The 18,902-nt window shown below is 38.6% G+C and overlaps 1 protein-coding gene across 1 annotated transcript in view; it reads right to left on the reverse strand.

Moving 5' to 3' along the window:
• shot (dystonin-like protein short stop) overlaps positions 1-18,902 on the reverse strand; it is a 1,374,398-nt gene that overhangs the window by 1,292,222 nt on the left and 63,274 nt on the right. The window contains exon 3 of the mRNA XM_067773043.1: positions 14,084-14,145. Coding sequence (XP_067629144.1) covers positions 14,084-14,145 — 62 coding nt within the window. The remainder of the gene's footprint in view (positions 1-14,083; positions 14,146-18,902) is intronic.

Raw genomic sequence — 18,902 nt, forward strand, 5'->3', positions numbered from 1 at the left:
ACGTGGATGACATAATATGCGTTTTAACTACTAATAACGAAGAGCTCGTACTGGAGTACCTCAACAAACAGCACGGCAATATAAAATTTACAATGGAAACCGAAAAAGACAGAGGAATCAACTATCTAGACCTCACGATAAATATTGATAAAGAAGCCAAAAGATTTAACTATGACATATATAGAAAGTCAACGGCCACCGACACAATAATACACAATACCTCAAATCACCCTCAACATCATAAAAATGCAGCATTAAGGCACTTGGTACATAGACTTGAAAGAACACCTCTTACACAAGAGGCATATAAGAGAGAACTTGAGGTCATATATAATATCGCTGCAAACAACGGATATAAAAAAGCACTAGTAGATAAGCTCAGAAGGACAAATGGAGAACCAAAAAGAAATAATGAAAAAGAAAATAATAGCTGGACGACTATGACATATACTGGAAAAGCAACATATAAATTGGCAAATTTCTTTAAAAAATACAACATTAACACAGCATTCAAAACATCGAACAATCTAGGGCGAAAACTAAGAACTAACATTAACTCAGAGGATCCGTTTAGCAGCCACGGCGTATACAAGCTTACCTGCGGATGCCAGCATAGTTACATAGGACAAACAGGACGGCAAATAAGAACGAGGTTCAGAGAACATATTAGAGATTACAACAAAAAAATACGGAATCCAAACATTATACCCGAGTCTAACTTCGCGAATCACATGGTCGAGAATGAATGTTCCCCAGCAAACATCAATAAAACAGTTAGGGTTCTTCACATACAAGAAAAGGGCCGACGTCTCAACGTACTCGAAAACATGGAAATCTACAAACAGAAAACATTCGACGGTAGAATAATAAACGAACAGATAAACACCATTTCTGACACAATATTCGAGCCTTTAAAACTTGTTTACAGGAAACAACTTAATCACACAGGTACAACAGACAAACGCACAACAACAAATAAACACAAAACAATTAACACACCAAAACAAAAAACCGACAAAGAAGGTCAAACGACTAAAATCACAGATTTCTACCTACCCCAGTCAGCCACACAAATCGATTAGTAAACCACCCTCGGTTCTGAACGAACCCACAGCACATACACATAACTAAATATACACAAGCATCAATTTGACAATACCTGCTCATATACCTACGAACTATAAATACAGGACAAATGACAACAACAGATCAGAACGAAAATCGACACTGATGATGGCACAACGCCGAAACCGGTTTGTCTCAAAACCAAATTTGACAAGGGATGACGGAAAATCGTTCCAATATACATCATTTATCCACCCTGTCGGAAAATCAACCAAACAAGATAAGTCAGTTATTGCTTGTCAGGCTTTTAACTTGAACGCGAACGGACTACTAACAATTTACAAGCGACGCCTACTGAAAATATATAAAGCAAAGGCGAGCATTTGGTTCAACAAACAATGCCTGGAATTGAATGTTACTCCGAAATTCGCAAAAATAACAATAAAGGCAAATACCAAATCTAGCAGGAAAACAGTTAGAAAAGCGGAAAAGGATTTTTTAAAATATGAGTTGGAAAGCTTATACTCGAAGAAGGATGAGATAAATGCCGAGTTATTATCTATCCATTTAAGATTGGCAGAACAACTACCTACGACTGTATTAATGGAATGCTTCAACAGCATTAAGACAGAGGTCGATCAGGAACTACAACAAAAATACAGGTCGCTGAACCGAAAATTGGACAAGCTGGCAGGACGACGAGAGGGTAACCAAAACCAAAACACTCACCAGTTTCATGACAAGTTCGTTAACCTCACAACAGTGGCCATTACCAAGGAAGAGGCACAACTTCTCGAAAAGGGCCTGAAGCACAATATCATGGACCAGAATACAGTAAGAAAAACGGAGCAAGCGATTGTAGATGCGGAGATCGCAATATCATTGATACCACAGGAAGAACAGGAGCACGCAAGACACATGTGCAGAGAAATCATAAGAAAGGAGGTGAAAGCACAGGAAGGAGAAAAAGCGAATACAGAGGAGAAAACAATAAAGAATCTACGGCATAAACTAAGGAAAAACAATATTGTCACAACGAAAGCGGACAAAGGAAACACCACTGTGCTAATCGAAAAAGAGAAATATATATCCAAAACCGAGGATCTCATAGAGGAAATGAAATGTCGTAGAATGAGAGAGGATCCCACAGATGAATACCAAAAACAAATCAAAGTTGCTATAAAAAATGCAACAAATATAGTAGATTCTAACATGGCACATAGATTGGTCCAAATGAACCCTTCGGCTCCTCCACTGGTTGCGCTACCAAAAATCCACAAGCCGGACACGCCAATGAGGCCCATCATTAATTTTAAAACGGCACCATGTTACAAACTGTCCAAATATTTAAAAACGATATTGATAGACACTCTGGAGCTAAGGAACGAATATGCAATAGCTAACACAACAGAACTAATAGAGAGACTCGAGACCGTAGAGCTAACAAGAAACAGCAAATTGGTATCTTTTGACATAAAAGATCTATACCCATCTATACCACTATCGGAGACTTTGGACATAGTTGGCTCAACAATAGTTCATAACACAAAAAACAAAGTAAAAAGTATGCAAATCACAAATACGCTAAGAACCACTTTACGTCAAAACTATTTTAAATTCAACAATAAAATATATAGACAAACAAACGGTCTTGGAATGGGAAGCCCCACATCAGCAATTCTTATGGAAGTGTTCATGCAAAATCTGGAAGAAAAGTACATACAGGAGCTGAAGTCCAAATTAGGCGTGTCATTTTATGTTAGATACGTGGATGACATAATATGCGTTTTAGCTACTAATAACGAAGAGCTCGTACTGGAGTACCTCAACAAACAGCACGGCAATATAAAATTTACAATGGAAACCGAAAAAGACAGAGGAATCAACTATCTAGACCTCACGATAAATATTGATAAAGAAGCCAAAAGATTTAACTATGACATATATAGAAAGTCAACGGCCACCGACACAATAATACACAATACCTCAAATCACCCTCAACATCATAAAAATGCAGCATTAAGGCACTTGGTACATAGACTTGAAAGAACACCTCTTACACAAGAGGCATATAAGAGAGAACTTGAGGTCATATATAATATCGCTGCAAACAACGGATATAAAAAAGCACTAGTAGATAAGCTCAGAAGGACAAATGGAGAACCAAAAAGAAATAATGAAAAAGAAAATAATAGCTGGACGACTATGACATATACTGGAAAAGCAACATATAAATTGGCAAATTTCTTTAAAAAATACAACATTAACACAGCATTCAAAACATCGAACAATCTAGGGCGAAAACTAAGAACTAACACTAACTCAGAGGATCCGTTTAGCAGCCACGGCGTATACAAGCTTACCTGCGGATGCCAGCATAGTTACATAGGACAAACAGGACGGCAAATAAGAACGAGGTTCAGAGAACATATTAGAGATTACAACAAAAAAATACGGAATCCAAACATTATACCCGAGTCTAACTTCGCGAATCACATGGTCGAGAATGAATGTTCCCCAGCAAACATCAATAAAACAGTTAGGGTTCTTCACATACAAGAAAAGGGCCGACGTCTCAACGTACTCGAAAACATGGAAATCTACAAACAGAAAACATTCGACGGTAGAATAATAAACACCATTTCTGACACAATATTCGAGCCTTTAAAACTTGTTTACAGGAAACAACTTAATCACACAGGTACAACAGACAAACGCACAACAACAAATAAACACAAAACAATTAACACACCAAAACAAAAAACCGACAAAGAAGGTCAAACGACTAAAATCACAGATTTCTACCTACCCCAGTCAGCCACACAAATCGATTAGTAAACCACCCTCGGTTCTGAACGAACCCACAGCACATACACATAACTAAATATACACAAGCATCAATTTGACAATACCTGCTCATATACCTACGAACTATAAATACAGGACAAATGACAACAACAGATCAGAACGAAAATCGACACTGATGATGGCACAACGCCGAAACCGGTTTGTCTCAAAACCAAATTTGACAAGGGATGACGGAAAATCGTTCCAATATACATCATTTATCCACCCTGTCGGAAAATCAACCAAACAAGATAAGTCAGTTATTGCTTGTCAGGCTTTTAACTTGAACGCGAACGGACTACTAACAATTTACAAGCGACGCCTACTGAAAATATATAAAGCAAAGGCGAGCATTTGGTTCAACAAACAATGCCTGGAATTGAATGTTACTCCGAAATTCGCAAAAATAACAATAAAGGCAAATACCAAATCTAGCAGGAAAACAGTTAGAAAAGCGGAAAAGGATTTTTTAAAATATGAGTTGGAAAGCTTATACTCGAAGAAGGATGAGATAAATGCCGAGTTATTATCTATCCATTTAAGATTGGCAGAACAACTACCTACGACTGTATTAATGGAATGCTTCAACAGCATTAAGACAGAGGTCGATCAGGAACTACAACAAAAATACAGGTCGCTGAACCGAAAATTGGACAAGCTGGCAGGACGACGAGAGGGTAACCAAAACCAAAACACTCACCAGTTTCATGACAAGTTCGTTAACCTCACAACAGTGGCCATTACCAAGGAAGAGGCACAACTTCTCGAAAAGGGCCTGAAGCACAATATCATGGACCAGAATACAGTAAGAAAAACGGAGCAAGCGATTGTAGATGCGGAGATCGCAATATCATTGATACCACAGGAGGAACAGGAGCACGCAAGACACATGTGCAGAGAAATCATAAGAAAGGAGGTGAAAGCACAGGAAGGAGAAAAAGCGAATACAGAGGAGAAAACAATAAAGAATCTACGGCATAAACTAAGGAAAAACAATATTGTCACAACGAAAGCGGACAAAGGAAACACCACTGTGCTAATCGAAAAAGAGAAATATATATCCAAAACCGAGGATCTCATAGAGGAAATGAAATGTCGTAGAATGAGAGAGGATCCCACAGATGAATACCAAAAACAAATCAAAGTTGCTATAAAAAATGCAACAAATATAGTAGATTCTAACATGGCACATAGATTGGTCCAAATGAACCCTTCGGCTCCTCCACTGGTTGCGCTACCAAAAATCCACAAGCCGGACACGCCAATGAGGCCCATCATTAATTTTAAAACGGCACCATGTTACAAACTGTCCAAATATTTAAAAACGATATTGATAGACACTCTGGAGCTAAGGAACGAATATGCAATAGCTAACACAACAGAACTAATAGAGAGACTCGAGACCGTAGAGCTAACAAGAAACAGCAAATTGGTATCTGTTGACATAAAAGATCTATACCCATCTATACCACTATCGGAGACTTTGGACATAGTTAGCTCAACAATAGTTCATAACACAAAAAACAAAGTAAAAAGTATGCAAATCACAAATACGCTAAGAACCACTTTACGTCAAAACTATTTTAAATTCAACAATAAAATATATAGACAAACAAACGGTCTTGGAATGGGAAGCCCCACATCAGCAATTCTTATGGAAGTGTTCATGCAAAATCTGGAAGAAAAGTACATACAGGAGCTGAAGTCCAAATTAGGCGTGTCATTTTATGCTAGATACGTGGATGACATAATATGCGTTTTAACTACTAATAACGAAGAGCTCGTACTGGAGTACCTCAACAAACAGCACGGCAATATAAAATTTACAATGGAAACCGAAAAAGACAGAGGAATCAACTATCTAGACCTCACGATAAATATTGATAAAGAAGCCAAAAGATTTAACTATGACATATATAGAAAGTCAACGGCCACCGACACAATAATACACAATACCTCAAATCACCCTCAACATCATAAAAATGCAGCATTAAGGCACTTGGTACATAGACTTGAAAGAACACCTCTTACACAAGAGGCATATAAGAGAGAACTTGAGGTCATATATAATATCGCTGCAAACAACGGATATAAAAAAGCACTAGTAGATAAGCTCAGAAGGACAAATGGAGAACCAAAAAGAAATAATGAAAAAGAAAATAATAGCTGGACGACTATGACATATACTGGAAAAGCAACATATAAATTGGCAAATTTCTTTAAAAAATACAACATTAACACAGCATTCAAAACATCGAACAATCTAGGGCGAAAACTAAGAACTAACATTAACTCAGAGGATCCGTTTAGCAGCCACGGCGTATACAAGCTTACCTGCGGATGCCAGCATAGTTACATAGGACAAACAGGACGGCAAATAAGAACGAGGTTCAGAGAACATATTAGAGATTACAACAAAAAAATACGGAATCCAAACATTATACCCGAGTCTAACTTCGCGAATCACATGGTCGAGAATGAATGTTCCCCAGCAAACATCAATAAAACAGTTAGGGTTCTTCACATACAAGAAAAGGGCCGACGTCTCAACGTACTCGAAAACATGGAAATCTACAAACAGAAAACATTCGACGGTAGAATAATAAACGAACAGATAAACACCATTTCTGACACAATATTCGAGCCTTTAAAACTTGTTTACAGGAAACAACTTAATCACACAGGTACAACAGACAAACGCACAACAACAAATAAACACAAAACAATTAACACACCAAAACAAAAAACCGACAAAGAAGGTCAAACGACTAAAATCACAGATTTCTACCTACCCCAGTCAGCCACACAAATCGATTAGTAAACCACCCTCGGTTCTGAACGAACCCACAGCACATACACATAACTAAATATACACAAGCATCAATTTGACAATACCTGCTCATATACCTACGAACTATAAATACAGGACAAATGACAACAACAGATCAGAACGAAAATCGACACTGATGATGGCACAACGCCGAAACCGGTTTGTCTCAAAACCAAATTTGACAAGGGATGACGGAAAATCGTTCCAATATACATCATTTATCCACCCTGTCGGAAAATCAACCAAACAAGATAAGTCAGTTATTGCTTGTCAGGCTTTTAACTTGAACGCGAACGGACTACTAACAATTTACAAGCGACGCCTACTGAAAATATATAAAGCAAAGGCGAGCATTTGGTTCAACAAACAATGCCTGGAATTGAATGTTACTCCGAAATTCGCAAAAATAACAATAAAGGCAAATACCAAATCTAGCAGGAAAACAGTTAGAAAAGCGGAAAAGGATTTTTTAAAATATGAGTTGGAAAGCTTATACTCGAAGAAGGATGAGATAAATGCCGAGTTATTATCTATCCATTTAAGATTGGCAGAACAACTACCTACGACTGTATTAATGGAATGCTTCAACAGCATTAAGACAGAGGTCGATCAGGAACTACAACAAAAATACAGGTCGCTGAACCGAAAATTGGACAAGCTGGCAGGACGACGAGAGGGTAACCAAAACCAAAACACTCACCAGTTTCATGACAAGTTCGTTAACCTCACAACAGTGGCCATTACCAAGGAAGAGGCACAACTTCTCGAAAAGGGCCTGAGGCACAATATCATGGACCAGAATACAGTAAGAAAAACGGAGCAAGCGATTGTAGATGCGGAGATCGCAATATCATTGATACCACAGGAAGAACAGGAGCACGCAAGACACATGTGCAGAGAAATCATAAGAAAGGAGGTGAAAGCACAGGAAGGAGAAAAAGCGAATACAGAGGAGAAAACAATAAAGAATCTACGGCATAAACTAAGGAAAAACAATATTGTCACAACGAAAGCGGACAAAGGAAACACCACTGTGCTAATCGAAAAAGAGAAATATATATCCAAAACCGAGGATCTCATAGAGGAAATGAAATGTCGTAGAATGAGAGAGGATCCCACAGATGAATACCAAAAACAAATCAAAGTTGCTATAAAAAATGCAACAAATATAGTAGATTCTAACATGGCACATAGATTGGTCCAAATGAACCCTTCGGCTCCTCCACTGGTTGCGCTACCAAAAATCCACAAGCCGGACACGCCAATGAGGCCCATCATTAATTTTAAAACGGCACCATGTTACAAACTGTCCAAATATTTAAAAACGATATTGATAGACACTCTGGAGCTAAGGAACGAATATGCAATAGCTAACACAACAGAACTAATAGAGAGACTCGAGACCGTAGAGCTAACAAGAAACAGCAAATTGGTATCTTTTGACATAAAAGATCTATACCCATCTATACCACTATCGGAGACTTTGGACATAGTTAGCTCAACAATAGTTCATAACACAAAAAACAAAGTAAAAAGTATGCAAATCACAAATACGCTAAGAACCACTTTACGTCAAAACTATTTTAAATTCAACAATAAAATATATAGACAAACAAACGGTCTTGGAATGGGAAGCCCCACATCAGCAATTCTTATGGAAGTGTTCATGCAAAATCTGGAAGAAAAGTACATACAGGAGCTGAAGTCCAAATTAGGCGTGTCATTTTATGCTAGATACGTGGATGACATAATATGCGTTTTAACTACTAATAACGAAGAGCTCGTACTGGAGTACCTCAACAAACAGCACGGCAATATAAAATTTACAATGGAAACCGAAAAAGACAGAGGAATCAACTATCTAGACCTCACGATAAATATTTATAAAGAAGCCAAAAGATTTAACTATGACATATATAGAAAGTCAACGGCCACCGACACAATAATACACAATACCTCAAATCACCCTCAACATCATAAAAATGCAGCATTAAGGCACTTGGTACATAGACTTGAAAGAACACCTCTTACACAAGAGGCATATAAGAGAGAACTTGAGGTCATATATAATATCGCTGCAAACAACGGATATAAAAAAGCACTAGTAGATAAGCTCAGAAGGACAAATGGAGAACCAAAAAGAAATAATGAAAAATAAAATAATAGCTGGACGACTATGACATATACTGGAAAAGCAACATATAAATTGGCAAATTTCTTTAAAAAATACAACATTAACACAGCATTCAAAACATCGAACAATCTAGGGCGAAAACTAAGAACTAACATTAACTCAGAGGATCCGTTTAGCAGCCACGGCGTATACAAGCTTACCTGCGGATGCCAGCATAGTTACATAGGACAAACAGGACGGCAAATAAGAACGAGGTTCAGAGAACATATTAGAGATTACAACAAAAAAATACGGAATCCAAACATTATACCCGAGTCTAACTTCGCGAATCACATGGTCGAGAATGAATGTTCCCCAGCAAACATCAATAAAACAGTTAGGGTTCTTCACATACAAGAAAAGGGCCGACGTCTCAACGTACTCGAAAACATGGAAATCTACAAACAGAAAACATTCGACGGTAGAATAATAAACGAACAGATAAACACCATTTCTGACACAATATTCGAGCCTTTAAAACTTGTTTACAGGAAACAACTTAATCACACAGGTACAACAGACAAACGCACAACAACAAATAAACACAAAACAATTAACACACCAAAACAAAAAACCGACAAAGAAGGTCAAACGACTAAAATCACAGATTTCTACCTACCCCAGTCAGCCACACAAATCGATTAGTAAACCACCCTCGGTTCTGAACGAACCCACAGCACATACACATAACTAAATATACACAAGCATCAATTTGACAATACCTGCTCATATACCTACGAACTATAAATACAGGACAAATGACAACAACAGATCAGAACGAAAATCGACACTGATGATGGCACAACGCCGAAACCGGTTTGTTTCAAAACCAAATTTGACAAGGGATGACGGAAAATCGTTCCAATATACATCATTTATCCACCCTGTCGGAAAATCAACCAAACAAGATAAGTCAATTTCAAAATTCCTAGCGCAACGGTCATTTACAGTTATGAAATTTCAATCGAAATTGCGAATTTAAAGGCCGTGAGCGTTTGTGAATATTTTGTCTTTGCTGGTAAGCAAATACTATATTTAGGTGTTTATTTTTGTGCAAAATACATATTCTGACACTGGAAGTGTAAAATCCTACTCAAGCTTGCCAAAATGTTTGCAATAATTTGACTTTTTCAAAGTGGCTAGCAGAGGGAGCCACCGCTCGGTAAGTAGCTAAACTTTACACGAATTGTAGTGAAATACAATATAGAACAAAAATTTAGGGGTTTTAGAGAAAATGGCAAAGAAGAAGTTATCTGATCGTGAAATTGAAAACTTATTGATATATGAAGATATACCTTCAGATACTGATAGCTGTGCGGGTGGAGATGGATCTGATGAAGACGAACCTGATATTGAAGAGATTCCCCTTGACTCGCCACAGTTTTCACTTCGTGACAATTTTTTTTCGATCTGATGAGGAGTTTGACTTTGACGATAAAGCTCCCTTATCCCATCTGCTTGGACGTAATCATTTTGGGCCCTCCAAAATGGAAGAAAGCTTATAGAATTTTAACCCCTGAAAACTTTACAACTTGGAAAATAAAAGCCATAAGGTGTACTTTGACAATTATTTTAACAGCTACGAACTGCAGGTCAATTTACGTCAGAAGAAGGTCTATGCATGTGGGACAGTAAATGAATCTCGTAACCATCTCCCAAATTTGAAAACCGAAAAGGAATTGAAGCGCTGGGAATACGATTATAGAGTCAGTGACAATCAGATGGTTTCCTTTATGAAATGGAAAGATAAACATTGCGTTTTCATTTTGAGTAACTTTCATGACCCAGAGATCTGGTTCATGTAAGAAGAACAGAAAAAAAAACTGGGGAGAGAGTTTAAGTGTCGTGCCCTCTGGCCTTGAAGGACTACAATGAAAATATGAATTTCGTGGATAAATTTGACCAATTGAAGGGAAGTTATGCGATTGACCGCAAATCAAAAAAATGGTGGCACCTAATTGTCTTTCATTTTCTAGATTAGACTGTGGTAAATGCTTTTATAATCTATAAAGAGTTACAAAACGGCCCAATCTCAGGATTAGAGGAGTTGTGTCTTAAGGATTTTAGGCGACATGTTTACCAAGATATGCTGGCACCTATATAAATATATAATAAGAGAAAAATGTGGCGTTCTTTCAGCAACTCGGCTTCGCCTACCTGTGCTTCTATAAAGAAGCACAAGCCGGAAGTACCTGCACCAATAAGGCTTGCTATGGGTAACCATGAGCCTGTAAAAGGCACCTCAAGGCGCTGCAGTGTGCGTAGCACGAAAAATATGCCTACGAAAAATATTTACGTATTCTATGGAGCTGCAAAATATGCAAAGTACCTCTTTGCTACCGGAAAGGAAAATAGTGTTTTAATTATCACCATGAACATTTATAATACTTGTTTTGAATAAATAAAAAAACGCCTACATTGTGTATACTTATTTCATAGTGGTTACCTTAGCTAACCACCACGCAACTCACCCCCTGCTGATATATTTAAAAAAAATCGTCCATGGCTTTACTTGGGCCTACAGGCAAGATTATATGAAATTTACGACTCTACCATTGTCAACGAAAAACTGTATCGGAGAGAGTTAAGGTGTTTAGTATTTTAGAGTCTTGAAGACCTTAAAAGCGTGAAAAGTGAAGATCTGTTAGAGGTTAGCTTACTGCTGTCAGATCTTAGCTTCATAGAAAAATAAGAGTAACTCTCCAGTACTACGATATTCGAATTTTTCTAATTTTATCAGAACTACAGGACAACAAATTTAAGCAAAAAACAAAATAAAATTAACAAATAGGATATTTATAGCCCCAGAGACGCGAAAAACTATTGTCCGCCCTGGTTTCACGTTGTTTAAATCTTTCCCAAAATATTAAAAAATAAAATTGGAAATCGGAAATCGGAAAAGTTCCGTATAACGTTTGCGAATGGAATATATAAAGGACCACATCCTGAACGATACTGTGAAAAGCATTGAGCGATGAAGGATAGGAAAGACATGAATATTAGGGGGACTCATTAAACCTTATAAAAAGACCTAGCGTATGTTGTGGGTCTTGACGAGTACGTCACGATAATGTGTTTCAAAATTGTGTAACTCCCTCAAATTTTCAAGTTATTGTTTAAAAACCTTTTTCGTCTACTGCGCGCACTCTAACAATCATAACATCGTCATGTTTTAACCGTTTTTCGTTTGCTTTACAGAAAGAAGAAGATTCAAGCTTTATGGTGATTTATATTTGTTTATACTTTATACAAAAAAATCTGGACATTTTCTAAAAGTTATCTAATATTTACCCCTTTTTTCCCCGTTTTTCACAGCTTGGCGTCTTTTTTATGTAACATATCATAAAAAATTACTTTTTAATTCATTCTCAAATAACTATTTATCCCGAGTAAGAAAAGTCATGGTTTATCAAAATCGATTGATACATATTTACGTTACGACGCTTATTGTAAACAAGAAAATTGAACTACTCCCACCATGAAATCGATGTCGTGCCGTGCAGTTTTAGCACAATTACCTGCAGAAGAAAATTCTGACGCTTCAGAAATTAACAAGGAATTTCTTCCAACTGAGGTTCTAACAACGGAACGTCATGTAGTCTCAAATGAAGATTTTCGTGAACTTGTGCGTGATTTAGGATTGTCTTGGAGGCAGACAGAAATGTTGTTGTGTTTGTTGGTCCGGAAATACAAACAATTTTTTCTGACAAAGAATTTTTCGAAAAAATGAACTCAATCGAGCAAAGAGCGAGGAATAGCTTTATTTCTTTGTGTGAAAACATTCTTGGAAACAACAGAAGTGATGACTATGTTAGAAAGGGGATGCAGAATGTCAATCAAAATATATTTTTTACATTCCCATTTGGAATTCTTTCCCGAAAATCTTGGAAAACTCAGTGATGAACAAGGAGAACGATTTCACCAGGAAATATCAGCGATTGAAACACGTTTTGTTAGCAAGAATCAGATCAGAATGCTGGCTACGTATTGCTGGTCGCATAAACGGGAAACTGATGATGCAGTCTATAAACGTATGAGATCAAGCAAACATTTTTAAAAAGTCACAAAATTCAAAGCTTGGCTGTAATTCTTTATATAACTACTCCCAACATTGTCTAAAAAGTCACGAAAAACTATTTCAAATAAATTATTATGATAAATTATTTACAAAATTAATATTGAGAAGACACTCTCGAACAATAATTATAATAAACGCTGTAGTTATTCTATACTGAAATCATATCCACGATCCTGAAGTGGCGACATCGAATTCATGGTGGGGGTTTAATATTCTTGTTTTACAATAAGCGTCGTAACTTAAATATTTATCAAACTGTGAAAAAAGGGTAAAACTTATACAATAAGCGTCGTAACTTAAATATTTATCAAACTGTGAAAAAAGGGTAAAGCTTAGATAACTTTTAGAAAATGTTCCAATTTTTTGTATAAAGTATTCTTTCCAAAACCGTAAAGCAATCGAAAATCGTTTTAAACATGTCGACGTGATGATTGTTAGATGCGCGCAGTAGATAATAAATTAAAGGGCTTGATACCAGTGACGATATTTTATATAGTCTATCGTTGCGTCAGAATCGAGAGAATCAATGTGAGTTTCATATTGAAGATGACTCTCAAATCAGATGAAACAGATTTCATATTTATGCTTTATATGCCCCAGTCTCAAAATCGACTATTGACTTGTGTGCAGACTTCAGCGCAAAGTGAGTTCTTGAGTCAAGAAGTATTTCTATAAACGGACTTTCCCTTGGGCAGTGGTTTTGCAACCCCTTTGATTGCGTTTTTGCCATCAAAAGCTTCTCAACAACGTTGACAGATCTGAGTAGTGAAATTATAATAAGCATTGAAGTTGCACGCCAAAAGTCTGCCTTAATCTCTTCTGTTCTTAAACATTCACATCAGCATTACTGCCATTTTGTACAACAGATTTGATACAAGGATCATTACCGCAATGGGATTTAATACACACAATAGAGCTGGAGGGCTTAAGAGATGGAGCAAGGGTGCAGAGATGACTTAAGAGGTGATGTATTGACAAGAGTATACTCTGCTATTTATTGCGTCTATCCAAAAAAAAATATCGTACAAGCTGCCAGATCACTGTATACCACATTTAATTATTATTATAATTACAAACGTAAACAACTTACCTTCTTGAGATGTTTGTTAACCCATTTTGTAAAGGTTTTCTTTTGGATGGCATCCCGCTCGTCTAAATGTTAAAGGAAGAAATTAAGATTAATATATAGTTTTAAATCTTTATATATAAATTTTTTTTTATACAAAAATTATTTCTAATCGCGACAGTTTTGCTTAAAACTTTCATAATTTTAAACAAAACTGCCAAAATAACGATTGAATTATTATATGCAATAAGGACTTTAAGAAGTTAGAAATATTGTACTATATCAAAGAGCGTTAAATTATGTTGAACTCATCTCCAGTGTATGGTAACTGTAAATTTTTCCCACCAAACTTACTAAAACCATTTTACTATACCTAAATTTAAAATTGCATCTATTTATTCAGTAATCAATGAAAAAACGTTACTTAACCCTTTCTGATTTATTAGCATTTTAAAATGTTATGGTCGCGACATCTCGGTGCTACGGTCGCGACATCTGCATCTGTCCATTTCTTGCTTCATTTAAAAAATGCGTGTATGTACTATGTACGCACTTGAGAAGTTAAACTTCTTTGGCATTAAAAAATAGTTCTTAGTTGCATGCAAATAATTAGTTACAACTAATTAATAAAAGGACTAGAAAAAGATGGTCAACAAAGTAAATAAATTTCAGTTCAAATTTGAAAAATAACATTAATAAATATTTATTTTCATACATTAAGTATAACATAATAGACCTGTTCTGGTCGACATCCAGTAAAAAAATATTTTTAATACCAATTAAGGCAAAGGGCTACATACTCGTATGTACCAAATGTCAGGCAAATGCATCAATGAATATGATTTTTTGTTGTTGTATTAACAATAAGGACACTCCCATACGGGCGCTGCCCCCGCCATGATATAAAAGTTGTGATTGGCGACTTTAACGCTAGGGTGGGCAAAGGAGGTGTTTTTGGCCCCACAGTCGGAAAGTTCAGCCTACACAATGAAACCTCTTCTAATTGACTGAGGCTGATCGACTTCGCCGGTGCTCGAAACAAGGTCATACCCAGCACGAGGTTCATGCATAAACATATACACGCTACGCACGATCCGAGGACCTAGCATCGACAAATATGCGCCGTCTCTGCGCGGTTAAACACAAAGAACAAAAAACACAACGAGAGCAAGACTTCACAACATCCTGCCAATGATTTCGCAACTCGACTCTCACACCTGCTCTCTGAGAGCGCATGTGAACCTGACGGAGGTTAGGTTAGGTTGAACTGGCCGGTCCATGAGGATCTCATATAGACTGAATGAGTCCGTAGTGTTACCAGAAGTTTGTTTTAACGACCAAACTGAAACCCTATCAAAAAATAACCCCGTCCTCTTGGCAAATACTAGAAGTTTCCTAGCACTTAAGCCACTTGCTGCTTCTAGATCTGGCAGCTGTATCACTCCTAAAAGCTGGAGTCTTAGCCTGCCAAGCGCAGGGCACGAAGCAAGGAAAACTTTCTTGGACACGAGAAATAAAGCTCGATAAAACATGAGATCTAGATCTAGTGGTATGAGATCGTACAAGTGAATTGTAAAGCAATTAAAGTGAATACGGGTCAGAGAACTCCGAGCTATTACTCCGAATAAAACCCAGCATTGCATAGGATCAGATATAAGAACCGAACAAAAGGAGATAATATTATCAGCAGAGGCATTGACAGACGAAGCGTTTATGTTGTCAGTAACTTTTGATGCTAACGTGTTATTATTTACATTATCAACAGTCGAAGCATTCATGTAGCCAACAGTACCAGCAACATCAGACTTTAATGTATTCATTCTTATCATAGCAGCGCCGTTTATATTGTCAACAGTACCAGAAATATAATCAGGACTGCGTTCGACACTCTCCGCAACAGTTTGTTTAGAAACAGCGGCAAAAACAGAATTGGAGCAAGCGCTACGAGTTAGGGAAAGGCATGCACTACTAGATGAGGAGCATCAGCGGCAGGTATTCAAGGCAATTCTGCATTAAATATATGCAATAGATCAAAGCTCAACTTGCAAGTCACTGACTTCATACGTAGGCGAGACTGGACCCGATGCCTCTGTTAGTAACCCTCTCGGTAGGTAGTTTGCTACCGGAGGAGCTGCTAGCATGGGGAAGCGGCCCGCCCGCCTACCTCCGGCTACGCCGACGGCGCACACCCAAAGGAAAGATAGGCCACCTCACTCACAGATGCGCAGTAGGCATAGGCAGGTGGATATACGCATCCTGAAAAGGTTGGCAAACGTCCCTAACTTCCATGGCGTTGCCTGGGGACGTTGAGGAGTTAGAGGCCGAAATTGAGTGCGAAAACTATCGTGCCTGATTTTAAGAAGTGGGAGGGGACGCGTCTTCGATCTCCTCGCTAACGCTGGACTGACTCAGTGCTTACACTGGAGAGGAGCCAATGTCTAACGAAGACGGAGATTCGACAGTGGTGGAGGTGGTCTGCTGCGCTGCTCCACTTTTCCAGTAGGGCGACTGACATACCCAAGAGTCTTGGGTAGTAGGGCATAAGATATGCGGGCTGAAAGCGGCAGGATTGACTTTGGTAAGTGGTGCCACACATGGGAAACCGATAGCTTGCATCTTGGTAAGATCTGAACTAAATTTTCTTTTTCTCCCACCGATTTAGCGACGAGGATGCTACAACTTTGACGGTCGGTGGTACGGATATTACACTAACGTCCTTCTACTTCCCTGATGAGGAGTAGGCTCCGACGGAGCTAGTCTGCAAGAAAGCTCGGGAGTCGAAGGAGCCACTACTACTAGCGGGAGATGTCAATGCGGACCACGAAGCGTGGGACAGTGGAGACACGAACGAGAGGGGTGAATCACTCTTTGATTTTGTTATTTATCATAACTTTAAGATTTGCAATAGGGGTTCGGATACCTAATCGCAGACAGGGTGTTCTGGACATCACCTTGATCTCGGGCAACGGGGAATCCGTGATTAAAAATAGGATGGTGCTTGGAGACCACTCTTTTTCGGATCACAGATTTGTCCGCTTCGACCTTGGCGGGGTGGCGCTCAAAACTGTCCGGCATAGGAACCATAAAAACGCCAACTGGCGTATCTATAGTGAGAAGCTTCAAAAGAGGCTCTCAGGGTCTGGTGTTCATATTCCCCAGAACTCTGCACAGCTGCAAAATATGGTTCACTCGTATACGAAGGCATGCGGGGAGGCTCTTGATAAGGCCTGCCCAAGGAAGAAATCTAGGGGTAAGGCTAAACCACCATGGTGGAACTCGGACCTAGATAATCTACGCATGGCTGGTCAGAAAGCATTCAATCTTGCTAAAGCCTCCAGGGAGGCTGAAAAATTGGACGCGTACAAAATGATTCTCTATCTCGTCGAAGACGACGTGACAGAAGTTTTGTAGCTAAATGGAGACGGTGTCTGAGGGATCTAGGCTCAGAAAGGTGCTCTCTGGTGCTCCAGAAAGTGTCCCGGGATACCTGAAGGGATCTGATGGGACATGGACGGATTCGGCAGAGAGCACCCTTTGCCTGATCCTGAGTACGCACTTTCCGGGCGCTAGTGATGAAGTAATGAACTGGAGGGAGCCTCATACTGGCGAACCGTTTGAGGTGAAGTTCATTACTATGTTTACATTTAAATGGGCTATAATGTCGTTCAAGCCCTTCAAAGCGCCAGGGCCGGATGGGTTGGCTGCGGTAGAACTCCAGCAAACAATCGAGCTGAGTTCTTTGTGGTTGTATAACATCTTCAAAGAAGTTTGTGCTCTTAACCATATTCCACGAGGTTGGAAGATTCAAGGGTCACCTTTATACCAAAAGCTGGAAGGACTTGTCACATGATCCCTAAAGACTTCAGACCGATTTGTCTGACATCCTTCCAGCTGAAAACACTCGAGAGGTAAATGGACTCTACACTAAGGGAGTGCTTGGAGGGAAAGTTATCCACATCTCAACATGCGTATATGAAAGGGAAGTCCGCGGCGACGGCCTTGCATGCAGTTGTCTCCCAGATCGAGAAATCCTTGGCGTACAAGGACTCCACACTCATATCTTTTCTCGATATTGAGGGAGGTTTCGACAACGTCGCCCTCTGCGATAACTGATGCACTAATCGGCTTGGGCCGATTCGGGGCTAGTAAAACTTGTTCAGCAATTACTGTTGCGAACAAAGGTTCATGCCGACCTAGCAGGTTCAACGGTGGTCAAACACTTAGGACTTAGGACTTATAACCGGACACATAGCAATCGGGAAGCATGCACAACGGTTGGGTGCTCCCTATAATGACTACTGCAGGAGCAGCAAAGACAAAGAGGAGATAGAAACAGTCTAGCATTTTCTGTGCAATTGTCCTGCGCTTTGGTGCAAGAGGAAGAAATCTCTGGGATCTCTCTTCTTTGACGATCTTTGTGATCTGGCTAAGCTGGAGTAGGGGAGAGATCCACGTGGTATCACAATGGGTCCTTTTCGGGCCGAAGTGCACTGGTACTCGCAGCGGTGATCACTCTAACCTAACCTAACCTTCCTTGGCACTTATCTCCCATCAATATATAATATGAGCGAAATCGGACGATAACCACGCTAACTTTATATGTACACAAACTTTCGAAAAACACAAAAACGTGATTGTTCAGTAAGTAATGCAGCTACAATATCCAAATTTCACATTTTATTCGTAGGTTGAAATGCTTACCTTTATTTTATTTATATACTAACCAACGATTACATTAGTACATTAAGTCAATTTATCTTTTGCAGTACAACAAACAGTTTAATAACCAAAACAAAAGACCAAATAATTATAACCTCAATATTAAGTAGAATAACATTTTATA

This window comes from Eurosta solidaginis, chromosome 3 (assembly GCF_040869045.1).
Source record: "Eurosta solidaginis isolate ZX-2024a chromosome 3, ASM4086904v1, whole genome shotgun sequence".
Classification (NCBI taxonomy): Eukaryota; Metazoa; Arthropoda; class Insecta; order Diptera; family Tephritidae; genus Eurosta; species Eurosta solidaginis.